At 36.5% G+C, this 18612-nt stretch overlaps 1 protein-coding gene across 1 annotated transcript in view; it reads left to right on the top strand.

Annotated features, from left to right (window-relative positions):
• Nucleotides 1-18612, top strand: part of igsf21a (immunoglobin superfamily, member 21a) — a 91728-nt gene that overhangs the window by 58387 nt on the left and 14729 nt on the right. Inside the window, exons 4-6 of the mRNA XM_015039818.1 lie at nt 5172-5652; nt 14176-14261; nt 17077-17269. Of these exons, the coding sequence (XP_014895304.1) occupies nt 5172-5652; nt 14176-14261; nt 17077-17269 (760 nt within the window). The remainder of the gene's footprint in view (nt 1-5171; nt 5653-14175; nt 14262-17076; nt 17270-18612) is intronic.

Here is an 18612-nt window from a genome sequence, read left to right as displayed (position 1 = left end):
TTCTTGCAGTTATTGGGACCCTCAGTAATCCATATATACATTTTAACTTAACTATTTTTAATTTAAACTTAACTTTTTTCAGAGTTTGGGAGTTTCTTGGTAGTTCTGATTAGTAATATGTGACATTTTATTTACACTGATCTTATATATATTTATATATGTTTTTTATAGCTTCTATGCTCAATAAGGACCCATCTTTTTATTGCTACCATACACAGTAAGGTAGGGTAAGGACGGGTAGGGTAAGTATGGTAAGGACGGTAGAACATGTCTTTTTAGAACTTGAGGTCACCAAGTCTACATAGAAACTATCAATGTTACTTACAATCCAGCCGGTTGTTTTTCAAGTTTAAAACTCAAACTTTTCTGTCCTACCACTGAAAAAGTAATAATTGTTAAACTAAATGCAACCATTTTCTACGGTCAGATGAGATTAAGATGTAGTTTTTTTTTGGAAGAAAACCCTCCACAAAATACTGGTTGAAAATGTTAAAAATGACCTAATGCTTATTGTTTAGCATGGTAAAGGAGCTGTGTTGCTTTGGTGTTATTAGGGGTGTCATCAATGATGATTTTACTAAAAACATGTTTTTTTCACCTTCATATTTTTTTCTTGATTGAGAAATATATCAAAATAGGGGTTTGATTGTACTTATTCTTTTAATATGAAATTATGTTGCTGGCATAAATTATACATTTATTTCAGGGCATTTCACATGTTTCGCAAGGGTGCCAATAAATGTGACCTCCACTTTAATAAGCAATTTATTCATATCTTTTTCTTTTTTTTCCCCAAGTCATCTCAATGGACAAATTCAATTTGAAGCACAATAATTGGTAATGTGTTTTTACACATATACATTGTGAAAACCGTTCTATGAATGCAAATGAGTTGCAATAAACTGAGTGAAAAGCTTCTTGTTCACAGCGTTGCCCAACAAAAGGGACCATGTCACTTTGTCGAAAGCAGCAATTTATAGTTATAGGAGACATGTATCAGTGAAAAACAGATTAAGTGTTGCTTTGGCAGATTTATAATCAAATGTGGAAAATTAATCAGTGTTTGCTGTCTCATTTGAAAAGAATAAAAGAATGGATATGCTTTCACTTTTCCCTTTGTCAGACAAACTCGATTTTTAGCAAATTAGTCAGAAGCTCAAAGAAAAACAAATTAACTTTGCAATAAAGGCTGGTGATGTCATTTTAAGAGTAATATCAATATAAACAGAATGATTACGGTAAACAATGGTGGGTGGCTTTCTTCACTTGTGTAAATGTTTTAGAAATAGCATTTCAGATAAACAGAAATCTTATCCATCTAGTTTCCAATTTATTAGAAATGCTAGAACATTCAAAGAGACAATAAACATAAATCCTTGTAGAGCTAAATTCTGGTAAGTTTGTATGTTAGAAAATCTTTATTCTTGTAGTGCTGTTCAAAGAAAAAGTTATAATGAATATGGTTAGTAGTTAGAAATAAATTAAAAAATCTTGCATTGATGTGGCTTAAACTTTACATAATTAACTCTTAAAATTGGTGATGCATCAGTTGCAAACACAAAACAAGAATATAACCTATATCAACCAGGCTAAAACTGCATATAATTTTATTGGATTTTTGCTACATAAAATCTTGTGGGTGAAGAGACTATCTCTGATCAACACATCCACAAGTACTTACCTTAGGCATTGTCACAAATGTGACTGATATCTCTCAGCCCTTATATCAGTCTTATTTTTACATATGTCACCTCATATCCATATCTTCTGCTTTCATATCCATATTGTAGATTTGATCTGCCAGTGATGGAAGAGGAAATGAAACAAGCAGGATAATGACACAGAAATAATGTTTCACACTTTCCCTGGAGCAACATGCTGTTTATTTCAGTCATGTATTTTATGAAACATTAATTTACGTAGACAAATGGAAAAGTCACAGTAGAATTATTATGAAAGACTAAGCAGGTTCTCAATATTTACCTGAAAATAATACATTTGCTATAGTCTTATCTTTGACTTTAATATGCAGAGGACAGAGCTCTCACATGGTAGTAAATCAGGTCCTATTTATTCAATAATTTACCTATAAATCAAGTTGCCTGATAATGGATATGGAAACAAATCATTCATCCAGATTTACTGACTTAATTCTCTGTTATACAATTCTATAGCTGAAACAGGTGTTGTTGCATACCAAACCATTTTGTTCAACAAAAGCTATGAAACGGGTGCATGGATCTGTCTAATCCACACTGTTCTCCTTCCACCTGCTGTGATAATTAATGAGGTGCTTTGGTACACAGTGAAGAGTCAGACTTGCTAGCAGATGCAATGGGGTCATTGTGGATAAGGCTAATGTTTACGCTGCCTATTGCGGCATTTGAATCTCAAGCCATGGTTCAGAGCATAAGGTAAATGCAGATAACAGGACATGGATACTTGAGAGTCTTTAGCAGAGTTAGGCTCCAAATTAGCCTTATACTTTTTGTCAATTAACAAGTTGTATTTTGTTGGACTTTTGCTACCTAAAATGCAATATTTAAGATATGGATTTATTTATTTATTGAGAGTTGCTTTTATGTGTCTGTGCCAGAAATCCATGAACATTCAACATAGATGATTTCAGGGACCAATTTAGTGCTGACATGCTATATTATTCTAAACCCAGATTTGGAATCGTTGTATTTTTACTAACTCAAATTATGTCTGAGTTTCATTCACTTTTGAGGGTGAAGTTAAAAAATCTGGAGTTAGTTCTTCTTCTAACAACTTCATGCAATGCAGCAGTACCTGTGGTTGCAAAACAACTGCACAGCATGAAGCTACCACCACTGGACTTGGTTGTCAGATAGTGATGGACAAAACAATAATGCAGAAGGAAATTGTATCTGTGTATGGTCAGCAGTAGCGTTGACACTAGTGAACCAGCACCAGATTGCAATATTCTGACATTGCAACTTGCTATGTCCAAATGTTAGTTGCAGTTTTTGCATGTACTTAAGCTTGGATGTATAATTGTAGCTGTTTTTAAAACCATTTCCACCCTGTTTTTATATTATTTCAAACACTTATGCAACCAAAAATATTCAAAAGTTACCAAAATATTCATATTTGCTTTGTCATTATCATTTATCACCATTTCAAACATCTAATTGTGCTGTGGAATCAGTGAGATCAAGGCTAGGTTTTTAACTGTGTATGTGTTTGAAGATGGCTGACCTCATTTGTAAAGTAAGCTGTAAACTCTACAACCCTGCAAGCACATGCAACTTACAGAGTTGTGTCAGTTACCGAAAATATTCACTGAACATCATCATCAGGGCTGACAGATAAGGACATTATTGACCATTTATTTGAAATAGCTAAAATGGAAGTTGAATCAAATGAGGCTGTGCTAGTCATATCCATTTAAAAGTAAATATTTCCATTCAGGAATGAAGTCTGAGATGGCTGTTTTAAAACTAGTACAACAAAACCCCCGTGTCAATACAGATTATACCGTCACTTCAAAGGTTAATGTCTTTTCATAGAGAAGGACACACAATTTGATGCTTAAATGCTGTCCAAGTAGTGTATCTTTTGCAAATGTTGGCTTGAGGCACCACAGCTTGAAAGAGTGCATTAGTTCTATGTTTGAACAATCTGCATACCAAAAACCTGCACACAAGGCTGTGAAATGCACATCTTATAATAATATGTCTTTGATCCTCAGAAATTAGAATTTAGATGACCACATGTGCCCCAAAAGAGCTGTGGATTGAACGGTCCTTTTGTTCAACAACACGGAAAAAGGCACATTGTTTCAAAAATAGCGTTACCACAGGCAAAGACTATACAACCTTGTTTCAATGCCAATATCTTCTGGGCATGTACTGGAATGAGATATGAATTCCCTGTCAAGAGATTAGGCAGTCAGAGATTTTTATTAAACTCATAGACTGGGGCTGTAAATTCCCTGATATTAAGGACATCGCTTTGTGTCGAAGAATGAGTTTTTTAAAAATACATTTCTTACAAACCAGTAGAAATATAATGCTATTCCTTTCCACTAAAAAAAAAAATAAATAAAAACAGATAGAGTAAGGAAAGAGTGCTTTTAATCTCTTTTATTCATTTATTTATTTTTATCCAGTACAATCACTTGTTTTGTTTTTCTTTTTGCCCTTTGAGGTCTAAAGGTATAAAAGGCATTATAAATTAAATGTATCATTATTATTGTTGTTTTTGTTATCAATTTTCAGTCAAGCAGTAAATCATTCTAAAATCACATACTTTTCATCCTTTAAAACTGTCATGAATTTAGATATTTAGTCTTTTTGTGCCATATGAGCAAAAGACGAGACTTTTTTTTTTTTTTTCCAAAAAAAAATTTCCCAAAGCTACTTAATGATGTGTGGTGTTTCTTTTTATGTAATTTTTTATTTCTATGGAAACACTTAGACCCTGGAAATCTTCAATTAATTTGTGATTAAAAACATCTTAGAGTAATTTTTTTTGTTTCTTGAAGGTCTTCTGATTAAGAAAGATTACAGTACTCTTAATTTTAAACTTGTTGATTGAGTTTTCAGAATGTCTTTCTGTACCTCTAGATTGTTAGTTCTCCATCTGACGAATACAGTCAAATTCTGGTTACTCAGTAGAACCGTAAAGGCGAAATATCCACCACAGTTATCAGCTACGGAAATGATTCTCTATATCTGGGCCTTGACATGGTCCCCTCTTGCAGACGAACAAGACAATTATCTGAACTTCATGGCTTTGTTTACACAGACATACGCTGCTAACCGTGAGAGCTTTTCATAAGCAGGTGTGTGCTCTCTTAATTATGTCCAGTGGATTCAATTAGGCAAAAATAGACGACTGACAAGTTATGCAAACATGTTACAGATGTCAAAATAAAATAGGATGCATCGGCGCTCCACTGTTGGGTCTGACAATAACCAGGATGCTTTGGGCATCTCAGGACATAAAAGGAAAAGCTAAACATATTTTTGGCTTTGGAGAAAAGTTTGTAGAAGTTACAAGCAACTTTTTTAAATATGTTTTGGGAAGTGGGTGAACAATGTAGTATTATCAATTGCATTTTTTCATTTATGCACTATCTTATTTAAAATATGTCTTTTTTCTTGTCATCCCCTCAATATCCCATTTTTCAATACTCTCATCAGGTGTACTTTAAGCGTGATGGCGAGCTGATAGAGGTAATTTCCTACACTGAGCCCTCCACCAGCGAGCGAGCAGCCGGCTCAGCAGGATGGAGAGGAGCCAGGCCACTCATCAGCAGGGACCTTGATGAGACCAAACTGCAGCGTTCCCTCTCTCTTCTCGATCCGGAAGGCCGGTCGGCCCGTCTGTACACAGAGAGCCCTCAGCGTGTGCACACTCAGGGCCAGCAGGCCTATGAACCCAGCCCTGCAACAGAGGTCATTCCAGAGACAGTGGTGAGCCGAGAGTTCCCCCGCTGGGTACACAGCACGGACCCTCTGTACTACTTTAGTCACACTCAGATCCCTCAGAGCGACGGCTCTGTTGTGGTACAGGCTCGACTTACCTGGACCCTCAACCCTCAGCTGGATAACGATGCCCTCTTCAGCTGTGAAGTTAAGCACCCAGCATTATCCATGCCCATGCAGACAGAGGTCACTCTGGGTGAGTTAAATGTTGATCTCTTTTGCATGCTGGTTTTAATTTTCTATCATGCTTTTCTTGCCGGTCCTCTACTCTTTTTCAAACACTGAAACCCCTTTCTCATTTCTCTGTTCTTAATGTCGTGCTGTCTTCGTGTCACAGTCGGAAGCCGACTGGACCTCCTTGTGTCTCCTTGCAAATGCGCACAGAACAACACTGATTTTCATTTGATGCTGCTTAATTGTGTTCCAGCTGAGCAGATTCCGAGTTTAGCAGCAAATGCACAACTCCAAGCGAGTGACAGGGCAATTCATCGAGCTGTCTGTTGCTAGATTGAGTTAACCTAGCACCGTTATTGAAAAAGTCAGCCTGAATTAGAGAAGTTGAATGAGAATTTAGACACTCTGACCAATGTTATATAATTGGAAAGAGAGTTTCAGCGATGCTGCACTTCATCAAACTCCAGTGAACACCTCCTGTAAGCTCCTCATTCTGTCGACGTGCCACTAAATTTCATAGTTTTAGTTAAGGGAGAAAAAAAGTAGGAACTAAGATTGCAATCTACTCCAACCAAATAAATTGTGACTCATACTTTAACAAGACAGGAATTATACTTTAGGAGAAGTTCAAGTAAACTTTACGGGTTTCTCTCTTTCTCACTCTCTCTCTCTGTCAGTCTGTCTGTCTGTGTGCTTGGGGGGATGTGTGTTAGGTATACAGTCTTCGTAGTGATCCATGAGAGATGCATACACCCATCTTATTTTATCTAAACACGAAGATCGCTTCCAGCTTACCCAATTAAGACTTCAAAGGCTATACTTTGGCATAGTCCTTCTGGAAATGAGCCATACAGTCCTCACACTATACACAGAGACAATATCTTTCACACGATGCAAGGAATGGTTGAAGTAAGGAAAAGTCTGAATGAGGAGACCCTGGTTGCTCCATGTCTACAGCTGTGTTGTTTCTCACTGTATTTTATCTCCTTCCACCAGCTTCCATCTAATTAAAAGTTGCTTCTTTTTATGCTACTGAGAAACCATGCATAAATCTATGGAAACTCATTATTTTCTGTGAAGTTCTTAACCTAATTAGATAATGGTGGTTAAAAATCTCACGACATATTTTTTTGTGGCCACCACTATCATGGGAATAAAATATACATTTTGTATTCTTCATGTAGTCTTTCTACCAGATATCCAGAAAGTATTCGCCCTTGCTACTCACAGACAGTGTGGGGCCTTTTCCGTCAAATCAGTACCAGTACCTAACAGCTACTAAGGCTTACAGAGCAACAGTTCTTTACGTTTCCACCAGCACCGAAAACCAGATTTATCCCAGCACCAGTTTGCTACTGGGCCAACTTTGTCAGGAACTAGGGGGAACAACAGCCAATCAAAAACGATACATTGTTCGATTGGTATCAGAGTAACACATAACTGAATATTAATTTTCTTCATATGCTTGATTTTGAAATCACATTTCAAGGAGTTTAGACAGGTCAATGTGCTGTTTACAGCTGTGCTCACAGCTCATTGACTTCTGTCTGGTTTCTGTAAGTGTTTGGTCTTTCACTACCAACAAATGGTGTTAATAAATCCTACTCTAAAATCTGTGCAATTCCTGCTGCTGGTTCATTTCTCCAGTTCAGCAAATCAGGATTGTAAAGGTTTTCACTAAAAGAGCAGTAATAAACCAAGGCTATTTGCAGGGCTATTGGGATAAAAAGCTTATCTGTGTGGCTACATTGTCTCCACTACAATACTTCACAAATAAACAAAAAACTCAGGAAGGATTAAACAATAAATAAATGAGATCTTTATAATGACAGAACTGGGCATTGATGTGGCTCTTTTGTGCTGAAAAGAAAACCAGTTATTTTACTTCTTAACTGGCTCCAGCCCCAGCCATAGTTAAAAACTGGAACATCCTTGCTGGAATAGCCTTATGTGGGTTCTTTCATTCTCTTTGCATCTTTGTGTGTCTCTGTCTTATGCTTCAATTTTCTCACAAATTAAATTTCCCTCAATTTCCAGAGACATAAGAATATGATTACTTGGATAAACCTGATCTGGCTGTAATCATCCCTGGTTGTGTTTTGAATATTCACTTGTTCCCTGTGGTTTTGTGATTTAGTATTCTTTTCAACACAATTTATTGAATACTTAGATTGAAGCTTTATTTAATTATTTTTCCAGCATATATATTAACAATATGGATCAAATGTGTCCAGTTGTCCATGTTTTGTATGTGATGTAGCTAAACATAGCTAGTCATTATGAAAGAAGTCTGATACCGAAGGCAGAGTCACGTATTTATGTTTTTGGCTATAAGCTGTTTGTGTCTGTTGCTTGTTTCTACAAGCTGTACTCATATAGGCTGCACTAACCCCAAACAGTGAATCAGACAGTCACATGGATCCAATTCAGTGCATATGGTAACATTTCCAGTAAGCGTCAGTTTGTGTGGTTTGTGTGGACAACATTGTCCTGTCAGTGTCAGAGGTCGCAGGAAAAGGTGAAGACTGCTTTGAGACAATACAAAGGCAACACTAGCTCAAATAACAACTCATCAAAACTGATTATGCAGAATACCAACTCTGAATGCCCAATAAGTCAGGATGAAAATGGGCTACCAAAACACAAGGTCACACCAGATGCCACACCTGTCAGCAAAAAAGTTAAGCTTCAGTTCGTACAGGCTTACCAACTGTGGACAATATCATATTGAAAAATTTTGTCTGGTCCAATGAGTCTCAACTGCAGTATTCATCCTTTTTTGAATCAGCTTTGAGACACTTTCTAATTAAGCATTGTGTAATTGAGCACAACCAGCCTGAGTATTGTAACTGACCATGTCCATCATTTTATGACAACAGTGTACCATCTTGTAGTGACTTCAGTGGGATATTGAACCATGTCTTAAAGTCATTGGCTTCATGAACACAGCATTGAGTTCACTGTACTTAAGTGGCCTCATCAGTTTGCAGATTTTCATCCATTAGAGCATATTTGTGATACGATAGAATGGGAGATTCAAACTGAGGATGAACAGCCGACAAATCTGTCACAAGTGTATTAAACTGTCAGGTCAGCATGAATCAAAATCTCTGAGAAAACTTTCCATGCCATGATGAATTACAACAGTTATAAACTGAAAGGAGCTCAAATTCACTACCTGCCTGTATGTATAATCTCTTTCAATAATATTTATGTTATCAAATGGGATGAGAAATCAAAAAAATATGACTGCAGTCTTAACTGATGATGACTTTGGAAGCATTTTGAGAGTGTTGATGCCTTTTTATATGATTAGTTTTATGAGTATATAGTTCTTGTTAAAATACCATTATCTTTTGTTATCTGAGAAATCTTGCGTTGTATGTCTCAATTTTTACACAGAAAAATAGAGGAAATAGAAGATAATTCTTTCACATCTTACAGAAACTCCTAAATGCAGACTAAGCTTAGACTGCAAACAGATTTTGTAAAACTAGAGCTACTCAACACATTTTAACATTTCTTATTTTCCTTAAGCAAATCCAAAACTGTTTTGTGACACTTGCTGTTACTGCTGGAAAGTTACCTTACTATGCAGACCATGATGCTAAAAATAATTCTTCAGGCAGAAAGCTCCAAAGCAACAACTTTATCAGTGCAGAGATATGGATTTTCATTTGATGACAAAGTGTAACAAAATCTGCTTAAAATCCACCCTACTATGGAAATGTTATACAAACACACAATGCACAGCCATGTTTTCTCACATAAATGTAGGTCGGTTATACTCACCTGAAGCCTCTTCTTTGAGCTGACATTTGAGTGTAAACTAATTCTATCCCAAGACAAACACTACCCTGCACATGTGCAGCTCACTGATGCTGCTCCTGCTTTTTAGTGACACTGACTAATTGGAAGCTAAGAAAGATGTCCTTGTATCAGGGCAGAGACATTACTTTTGGGGAGCATTACAGGGTTGGACAATGTTTTGTCCTAAAAGTCAGTTGGACAGTCACAAAGTCCAAAAAAATACCTAAATCTAGTGAAAGCTGAGTCATGTTGGGAACAGAGGATAAGAAAGGAAGTGGAAAGCTGTGCGATCGATTGGCAACCTGTTCTTAAAGTAGTAATTTGTCACAGTCAAAGAATTGCCAAAATTCACTTGTGATTAGGAGAGATTGTAGTGTTTCAATTTCAGTCATTACCCACCCTGACTATTTTTCTCATTTATTTCTCTTCAAAGATGTCAAGTTTTTAGATTATTTTGCCAGAAACTTGTTTTTGTATGTGAGGAATAAGATTTAATTTACCAGGTCTCAATTAATAAGAAATGCACACAGTCTTTTCTGCTGTGCCTTTTAATTGGGTGGGTATTTTCTTTACATCACCTTTAGGTTACAATTTTGTATCACTGTTAAAGTGTGCCGTAAAATACGTACTTAGTTGGATAGTGCTGTAGTCATCTGTCATACATGTTTTGAAAACATTTTTCTAAAACATTCTTACAAAACCACACATACATAACAGACTTGGCATGGAGCTCTGCTAATTTTAAGACCTGTATTTTTTCTGAAACATTTTTGTTGATTAGTCACAAAAATCATAATCCAGTTTAGTTAAAAATGAATTCTGAAAAAGTGACTAATATAATCTAATTAAATGTAATTTACCACTCAAAGTGCTATTCTGTTGGCAAGGAGGGTTGTACTATATTAACAGCAATAGTGCCAACAACTGTGACTGCAGTTATTAATTAATAATATTTGTTATTATTATTAATAACAATTTATTCCTAATTTTCTTTGTTTTACACTTACAACGATAGAGGATACCTTCTGTCTCAAGCAGTTGCTGATTGAGCAGATTGGATAAAGACACAAACAACCATAAAAATATCCATGCTGCCTGATTTAAGAAAACAAATCTAAGTGTGGCAATCAAAAAAGTTGATGTCAGAAAAAGAGTTGTGTTAAAATCAAATAATAACGAGAGCCAGATTAGGTGGAGCTTATTTTTAGTCTTTCCCCTAAAGCAGAAGCCTATTCTTTTATTACTAAAATTAGTTAAAAATACAAACAAATTTCCATTAAAAAGATAAATAAACAAAAATAAAACGGAGAGATCCTCTGTCATTGTAGAAACAGTGTCTCACTAGCATAAACATGCTGGTTGCTGTAGTTTCTGCCCTCATCCTGTTTTTAGAACATCAGAACTACAACAAAAAGTGTTGAAACTATTTCATGAATAGATTGGTGTCATCAATTTGAAATATCACATTCCATAAAAATTGTCCTAAAACTTGCTAGGTACTGTCTGCATATATCAAAGTAATAGGAGTATTCTGCTGCCCATGCGAGAGAGAGATAACTGCATTATTTGAAGGTACAATGAAATCAGCTGTCAAGTCGAGATGAAATATGGCAGTGTAGATTATAACTGCTTTCTGCCTTTTTCACAAGATTCTGATAAAAAAGGATGACACAATGAATGAGTTTTGTGAAATTATTGCCAAATGTCAAAGGTGCTAATATTTTTGAAAAGCTTCTTTTCCAACTGAGGTAATTAATGTGTTACTACCTTTGATCTTTCGAAGAGCTGGAAGCAGAATCACTTGGCATTCCTCTTTAATCCTAACATCTAAAGAGGAGAAAACACAAAAAGGTGCATTTGTTGATTCTAATTAGACCTCACTTAAAATTCAAATTGTTAGCCAACCTGCTTTGGACTTGATCCATCTTGAAACTAAGATGTTTTCTTTCCTTTGTTTCAGAGGCAGTAACATTTTTAATCATGTTCATTGTGACGATGATATTGATTAAAGACAAACTGGATCATTTTTTTGAGTAGTTTCAATATTTGGTAACAATCATTATTACTGTATGTGGAATGAGTCACATTAGGATTAGTTTTGCTACCATATCCCATTAATTTGTATTTCAGTGCTCTAAAAGGATAATTGACTGAAACACACACCCAGTTGTTTCCCTCAGGTGTATGTAAGTGTGGTCAGGAAATGAATGTGAGATCTTTGCAGAGCTCATAAGTAATAACTCTTTCAGAGATTTAATATTGCCTTAGGAGACTGAGTGACAGCCTGACACTTGACCAATATTATGTCATGTTCCATGCATATTCATGAACCACTCTCTGCCCTGCATGCAAATGTTACTAGAGCAGGTGGTGGGCTTTCGTAATCTGTAAAAAAAAAAAACCCTACACATTCATGAACATTGAAGCTTGATAATTGAAATAAAATCAATAAAAATAACAGCATTTGTTTTTGGATTGGAGAGAATGATGGTGTTTATTATTCATTATCAACACAGATGCGAATGAATCCAGTTTTCCTACACTGAGCAGAGGCAAAAGGAGATCAGCCACCTTCACACCTCAGTCTAAGCTTTGCCAGAAAGTCAAACAGCAGATGTTCAGTCTTAGTCGGTGTGTGTGCGCATGTGTATCTGTGCATGAAAGACGGTGCACTTATCTGCTGAATTTAAATGTTTGCTAAGTTCACTTTGAAGATTTGAATGTAGGTTGTTATACAGATTATCTTTACCTTCACCAGTATATTTTATATTCCTGCTGGGATTCTAAAAATAGCACATTTGTTGAGTCTGCCACTGAAATAACGTAGAACTTGATTTAATGAGTTATTCAACAGTTGGCCTGGCCTTTTAAACGTCTTTGCCTATCTCCCTGGCTCCTCTTTCTCAACAGATCCAGTCACCCAGCTAACACAACAGGTTTCCCTAAGTCTGTTGTACAGCTGGGCGGACCTGTTGATGTTCTGCCTTGGCGCCACAGCACACCTGATACAGGGTGCACAGTTGTTTTTCCGGGAGGCATGTTTGTTCTTCGACCTCTCCTCAAGTGAAAACAGTTCTCGTTTGTAAGGGGAAGAATTTGAGCCTTAGGAGGTGGTGTCATTGGACCGTGGCTCATTTCCCTTGTGGTGTCCTCACCCAAGAGAGACTCTGTCCATCATACTCATGCTGCCGTAATCAAAGTCAGTGACGTAGGATACCAACTGTCACTGCTGGAGCAAATCCCAGAAATTGGCCATCATCTACCGGCCATATGCCTTGCAAGCTCTGTGACTGCATGACACCAGTATTTAAAAATACCTTTCTGTTAGTGTGTAGGAGGAGGAAAGATAGTGCTTCCCACCGCCACGGCAATTTTAGCTTGTGAAATCCCATTCATCTTTGGCAAGATATTGAATAATAAGCTAAGTCACAGTAACCACATGATGTATGTGATTGAATTGCCATATTGTTTTTTTTTTTTGCTTATTTTTTACATAAGTCCTACAACAGCTGAAAGTAAATGTTTTGTAGGTTTTTATTTATATCTATTTTTTTTTTCAATGGGTATGAAAAAGAACTAATATTTTTACATCTAAAATAGACATTTTTCCATATCTATTGAAATGAAGAGAATATATATATATATATATATATATATATATATATATATATATATATATATATATATATATATATATATATATATGAATTGAATTATCTTTCCACCTCAAAAAAAAAGGAATTGTTAAACTAAAAGGCCAAATTATCATGATATCCATACCCATGATAAGTGCATGTAAATTACTGACCAGAATCATTGATAAATTATCTGTAATTAGCAGTTTATTACAAGAATAATAGAACATTTTTGTTATCTTGTGCATTTTTATTCGTCAACCAGTGGTGCAGCTCTCATATGCCATGCATCCCACTGCTGCAAATATTCATTTTTTTCTTCACATTTACACCTTCAGAACACATGTCTTTAGTATGCCAGACTACATGGCAAGATAGGAAACAGTGTTGCAGCAGCTTGACTACAGAACTCCAGATGTAGGCTTCCATGCATTACTGGTTGGATGTCCTTCTTATTGCATGTGTCCCTTGGTTCACTGATTTAACATACTGGAACCAGAGTGCATGTGACGTAGGTATCTTTAGGGGGATTCTTAATCATTATAAATCACATAGTACGTATTTATAGCCTGATGCCGCATAGCATGCAATTTAGAGGCTGTAAAGTCAAATTCTATTTTAAAAATTAATGGAAATCATACAGCCAACTTCAAAACCTTTTGCATAAGCAGTAAATCCCCTCATAATTATTATTATAATACTGGAATCTGTTTGTTCCTTCTTCTGCTGCACCCTATTGTTTTAGGAGGTGGAAATGAAAGCCTTGCGCGGTCCGCTGTCCACACCAAGACAAGGGAATTAACTCTCTGAGTACCTCTTATCTCGCTGCCTCCATACTCCACCCCTTGCACTCTCATTCTTTTCCAGTAATGAGTATCTACTCAATTTAGTTCCCTTTCTCTCCAAAAGGGAATAAATCCAGCATAGTCCTTTGGATGAAAGAACCTGCAGGTCCCTGGCCTCTCGCTCTGTGACCTTAATTGACAGGAAATTGTATTTGTCGCTCTCCCTCGACGTCAAAACAGGTGTCCAGCAGGATTTGTTCTCCATGCTCAGTACAATAACCTTTGTCTTGTGTGTGTCTCCTTTTTTCCTTTCAGCTTCTCCTAAGGGTCCTAAACTCTTCATGACCCCCACTAGGGCAAAGGTTGGGGACACAGTGCGCATCTCTGTACAAGGATTCCAGGTAGGTTTCCAGGGGTTTTACAGAAATGGACGGATTTAGTGTAGGCAAGTGTTTTTGCACGTTCACAGAAAGGTTTATTGAGATTTCAGATTTGGGAGTCAAAAATCTGAGCATAGACATGATTTTTCATTCTGATGTTTATGTATGCTCATAAAATATTCACTTTTACAAAATTGGGTTTCAAATTTTAATTTTATCATTTCAGTATTCTTGATTATGAAGACAAACATTGTATTTATATCAAACTGTTTGCATCATCTCTGAAGCCAAACAGAAGTGCCTTAAATCTTTCTGAGCCCCTCAGACGGTGAGACGTGTAATAAATGACAAGCAGTCTGAAAGACTTGGATGGAAAAAAAGGGTTTCAGTTATTCTCTTCCATTTTAATAGTCTAATGGGCTTGGTACACAAGAGGCGACGTCGCTCCCTCTCCATTCATTCTCTTTGGAACATGCGCTATGGGGCGACGGTCACTCGCCCTTCTCCAGCCAAGCAAATGCTGAAATTTGCACACACGTAAAAGCGATGATACACAAAAAAGTGGAAAAGTGTTCAATTTTTATCGCCGTCGCTGATGTCGTGTCTTGTGTATTGGGTTAACCAAGAATGACGGAAAACAGTTGCTTTCACTATCATTCATCGCTCGCCAGACCCACCGGCCAGTGGATTCGCCGTGAAGAGCAACACTTTCGAGAACCGTGTGTTCAAGAATGTTTGAGATTCCATAGCTACGTGTACTGCTTGCTACATTTCCACAGAGAATGGCCGGTGATGCTGCATGTCCTTTCGACAGCCTGATTTGGTGCAGCACGCTACATCAGCTTGGTGTTGCATAAAACACTGATGTGAAGTTGTCGTCATCTCTTTGAGTTTATTGTTGGTTTGGTGTGCATTGCCTCCAGTTTGGGTCAGAATGGCAATATTGTTCAAATATGCTTAAAATGATGATTAAAAAAATTATATCACGTTCCACTAAGATTATGTTTACATACACTTCAATTGTATTTTAAGTTACTATTTTATTTTCAGATATGTTGCTGCTCTATAACGTTAATGTATATACTGTTTATATAATGCGTATAATGGCTGTTCATATGGGCAGGAAGAAGAAAAAAAAGATATGCCAATGAAATATATGCTGTGTGTTACCAATTTAAAATTGAAGTATTTGAAGCAGGATTCAACATTTAATTGAATTGTGAGGTTCTCAACAATACCCAGCTCTAATTCCTATTATGTGTGAATAAAAAAATAAAAATTGTGAACCTCATTTTTTTTTTTTTTTGCCATAAACCAAATACTGACATGTCATTAAATTACTTTATTCACTGTGTTTCGTGATTTGCTCTCTATAAAACCTTATGTAATAAACCTAATCTAAAGAGGAAAACAACCTAATATGAGTGACTGTGACCTGTTTAATGCGTTTAAGGATCACAAACAAAGCACCAATGCAAGTCTCCATGATATGTTTGTTACTGCTGCATAATCCTAAATTGACTTTGTCCCTCTATCATAGCCTGCTAAATAGAGCTATGCCCCTGGTGAGACTAGCCTGGGGATAGTGATGGTCTGTTTGACAGTAATGTCACACCAAAACCAGGCACCCAAACCCAGTCAGGTGAAGAAAATAGGACTAATCCTTAAATAGAACACACCAATGACCCAGAGCACAAATCTCCTTCCCAGACACTGCTCAGCAATCACAAGTCAGATGTCATGTTTGATTTATATTCTTTATTTTATGAGAACAAATTAATATTCTATATTGTTGTTGGTTTAGAGCACTGAGCTATTGGCTGCACATGTTTATACATGTGTTTGTGTTTGCTCAGTGACCTTGGGATTCTTTTAAAGCGTCTCTTTGAGCAGAGTTAAGATTGGTTATAACAAACAGGCTCGGCCATGAAACGAAGCCAGTCAGGACCTTCAGCAGCCTGGCATTAACGGATGCAGACTGATCAAGAAGAAAATTTCCCTTATCCTTCACTGGACGTGGGTTTTAGAATTTCACAAGTAGATAGAGCTACGTGCAAAGACTGATAAGTTTGGCTTCTGCCTTTCAGATAACACAAAAGGCTCCCTTACCAGCTTCTTGGTGATGAACCTTGTAAGCTATTTTTCTTCATTTTTGAAAATAAAATAAAATAAAATGGTTAACTTAATATGTCTGAAATTCTGTAATCCCTGGAATAGGCCAGCAGGTTGTGACAATGTTAACATTAACTCAAAATTCAAAAGAGGAAGAGTCAGAGCATTGCCAAGTAGATAGCAGGGGTTAGGGTTAACCCATACAACCTGTTAGTATGGATGGGTGAATTAAGTTTCTTTGTAGACTTGTGCAGAAGTTTATTCGAAATGTTATATACAATAAAGATGTGATGATTTATATTTTTGATGTACGCTAATGATGAACACACCAACACAGAATCCACAAATACCTTATGTAAATATATGCTGTGCTGTTGTATTGTGACAGAAAGGTAAATACGCTGATTGTCGATTTAAATATCTCTGCAGTAAGGCTCAATTTAAAAAAAAAAAACTGCTCCTGCTAACTTTGTAAAATGGTCAACTGTAGCACAAAGAGGATCTGCGTCAAGCTGTTGTAAAGTTAAGTGTTGATTATTAATGCATGTTGTTAACTTGCCATGGCATTAGGGGGAAATTGGAACCTGTATAATTCATGTGCGCTTTGCCTTTAATCGCTCGGATGAGACCCACAGTCTCTGTCTGAGCTGCCTTGAACTTTCATTGTCTTCTTTCTTCTCTTTTCCCCTCTTTTCTGTCTCAATCCCCCAATGGGTGTTGGTAGAATGAAGTATTTCCTGAGCCACTCTTCACCTGGACACGGGTGGGAGGCCGCCTACTGGATGGCAGTGCCGAGCGTGAGGGGAGAGAGCTGATTCTGGAGAGAGTGCCGGCAGAGCTCAATGGCTCCATGTATCGCTGCACAGCCCAGAATCCTTTGGGTTCTACAGACACACACACTCGTCTCATAGTTTTTGGTAAGTAAATTTATGTCTGCAACACAATTCAGTCGTAGTTTGAAGGATTTGCCGCACTAGCACTTAAATTGTAATTGCAATTCCATTCCTTTTTTTTTTTTTTTTTTTTAGCTATTTGACATAATAAAGTATAAACATTTATTTGATTTGCATCCACAAGAATGATCTACAATTGTACAATTATACAGTTAAATTAAACATAAGTTTATAATTCTCCTATTTCATTTTGTTTTATGTGCAGTAATTTTGATAAATACTTAATTAATTTGAAATCCATGTGACCACATTAAGATATAAATCATTGATGCGACTAAGTGTGTGATTAATAAGAGATTGTCTTTTAAATTGGATCAAACATACAGACATGTTCTTTGGAGCACTTATTTAAAATAGCTATTCTCCAAAGGATTTTCTAACTGTCACTAATGACATGCCTAGATCTGTACTTTATCCAATGCCAGAAAACACCCTTGGCATCAAATGCTTGCGACGAAATTCAAAGAACATTTGTTGCTGATAGTGGTGCAAAAACACTTTCTTCAACGCGAGGGCTAAGTTTGTGTATTGCTCTTAATTTCGATGTATTTGACGTGCCTGTGCTAACATGGGAGCTCTTTGTTCTTGGGTAATGTTTGCTCTGGGTACTCTTGGAGAGCAGGCTTTGCTATTTTGTGCCCTTTCCCACACAGAATTTCAATCAGATATGTTCTGCCATTACTTGCTGTCACGCCGGTGTTACTTTGACACATTGGTGTTATGTTGAAACATGACACACTTCTCCTTAAAAGTCACCCGATTAGTCACGATCACCTTGATTGCGGTTGATTTAAATTGCTGCACTGCAATATAAAAACCAGAGCTGAGTGTTAAGGCAGAGGATATTTTGCATTAGCCAGCAATTTTTAAAATATTTTTATAGCCATTTTGAATGTGAAGGACCTTCCGTCTTCACTCTTGGCTTCATAGACAAAATATTGTAAAGTCCATCATCAGTTTATTAATAAAGCTTTGCATTTTCTCCTTGAGCTATTACTGTATGTAGCATTGATATATTTCAACACTCCCACGGTATCAGCTGCTCTTGTATTTCTGATGCAACTGCAGTTCAGTTACAGCACTGTCGCTTTGAAAGCTGTCGCATGATAGAGGACTTTGAAAGCTCAAATGAATGAAGATGTCAAGGTTTACACATCAACTAGGTAAATATGTATCTTATGGTTTCACAGTTGTTTTGTTATGCTCAATGAAACTATGTAATAAAAAAGTAAAAAAAATAAAAAAAAATAAATATATATATAAATAAAACCTCATTAAATGTATGGATTCACAATTACGAATGTCAG

This window comes from Poecilia latipinna, unplaced genomic scaffold, assembly GCF_001443285.1.
Source record: "Poecilia latipinna isolate Pla-1442-1.1 unplaced genomic scaffold, P_latipinna-1.0 Scaffold487, whole genome shotgun sequence".
NCBI classification, from domain to species: Eukaryota; Metazoa; Chordata; class Actinopteri; order Cyprinodontiformes; family Poeciliidae; genus Poecilia; species Poecilia latipinna.
The sequence above is the reverse complement of the archived record's forward strand: the minus strand, read 5'-3'. Positions and strand labels throughout refer to the sequence as shown.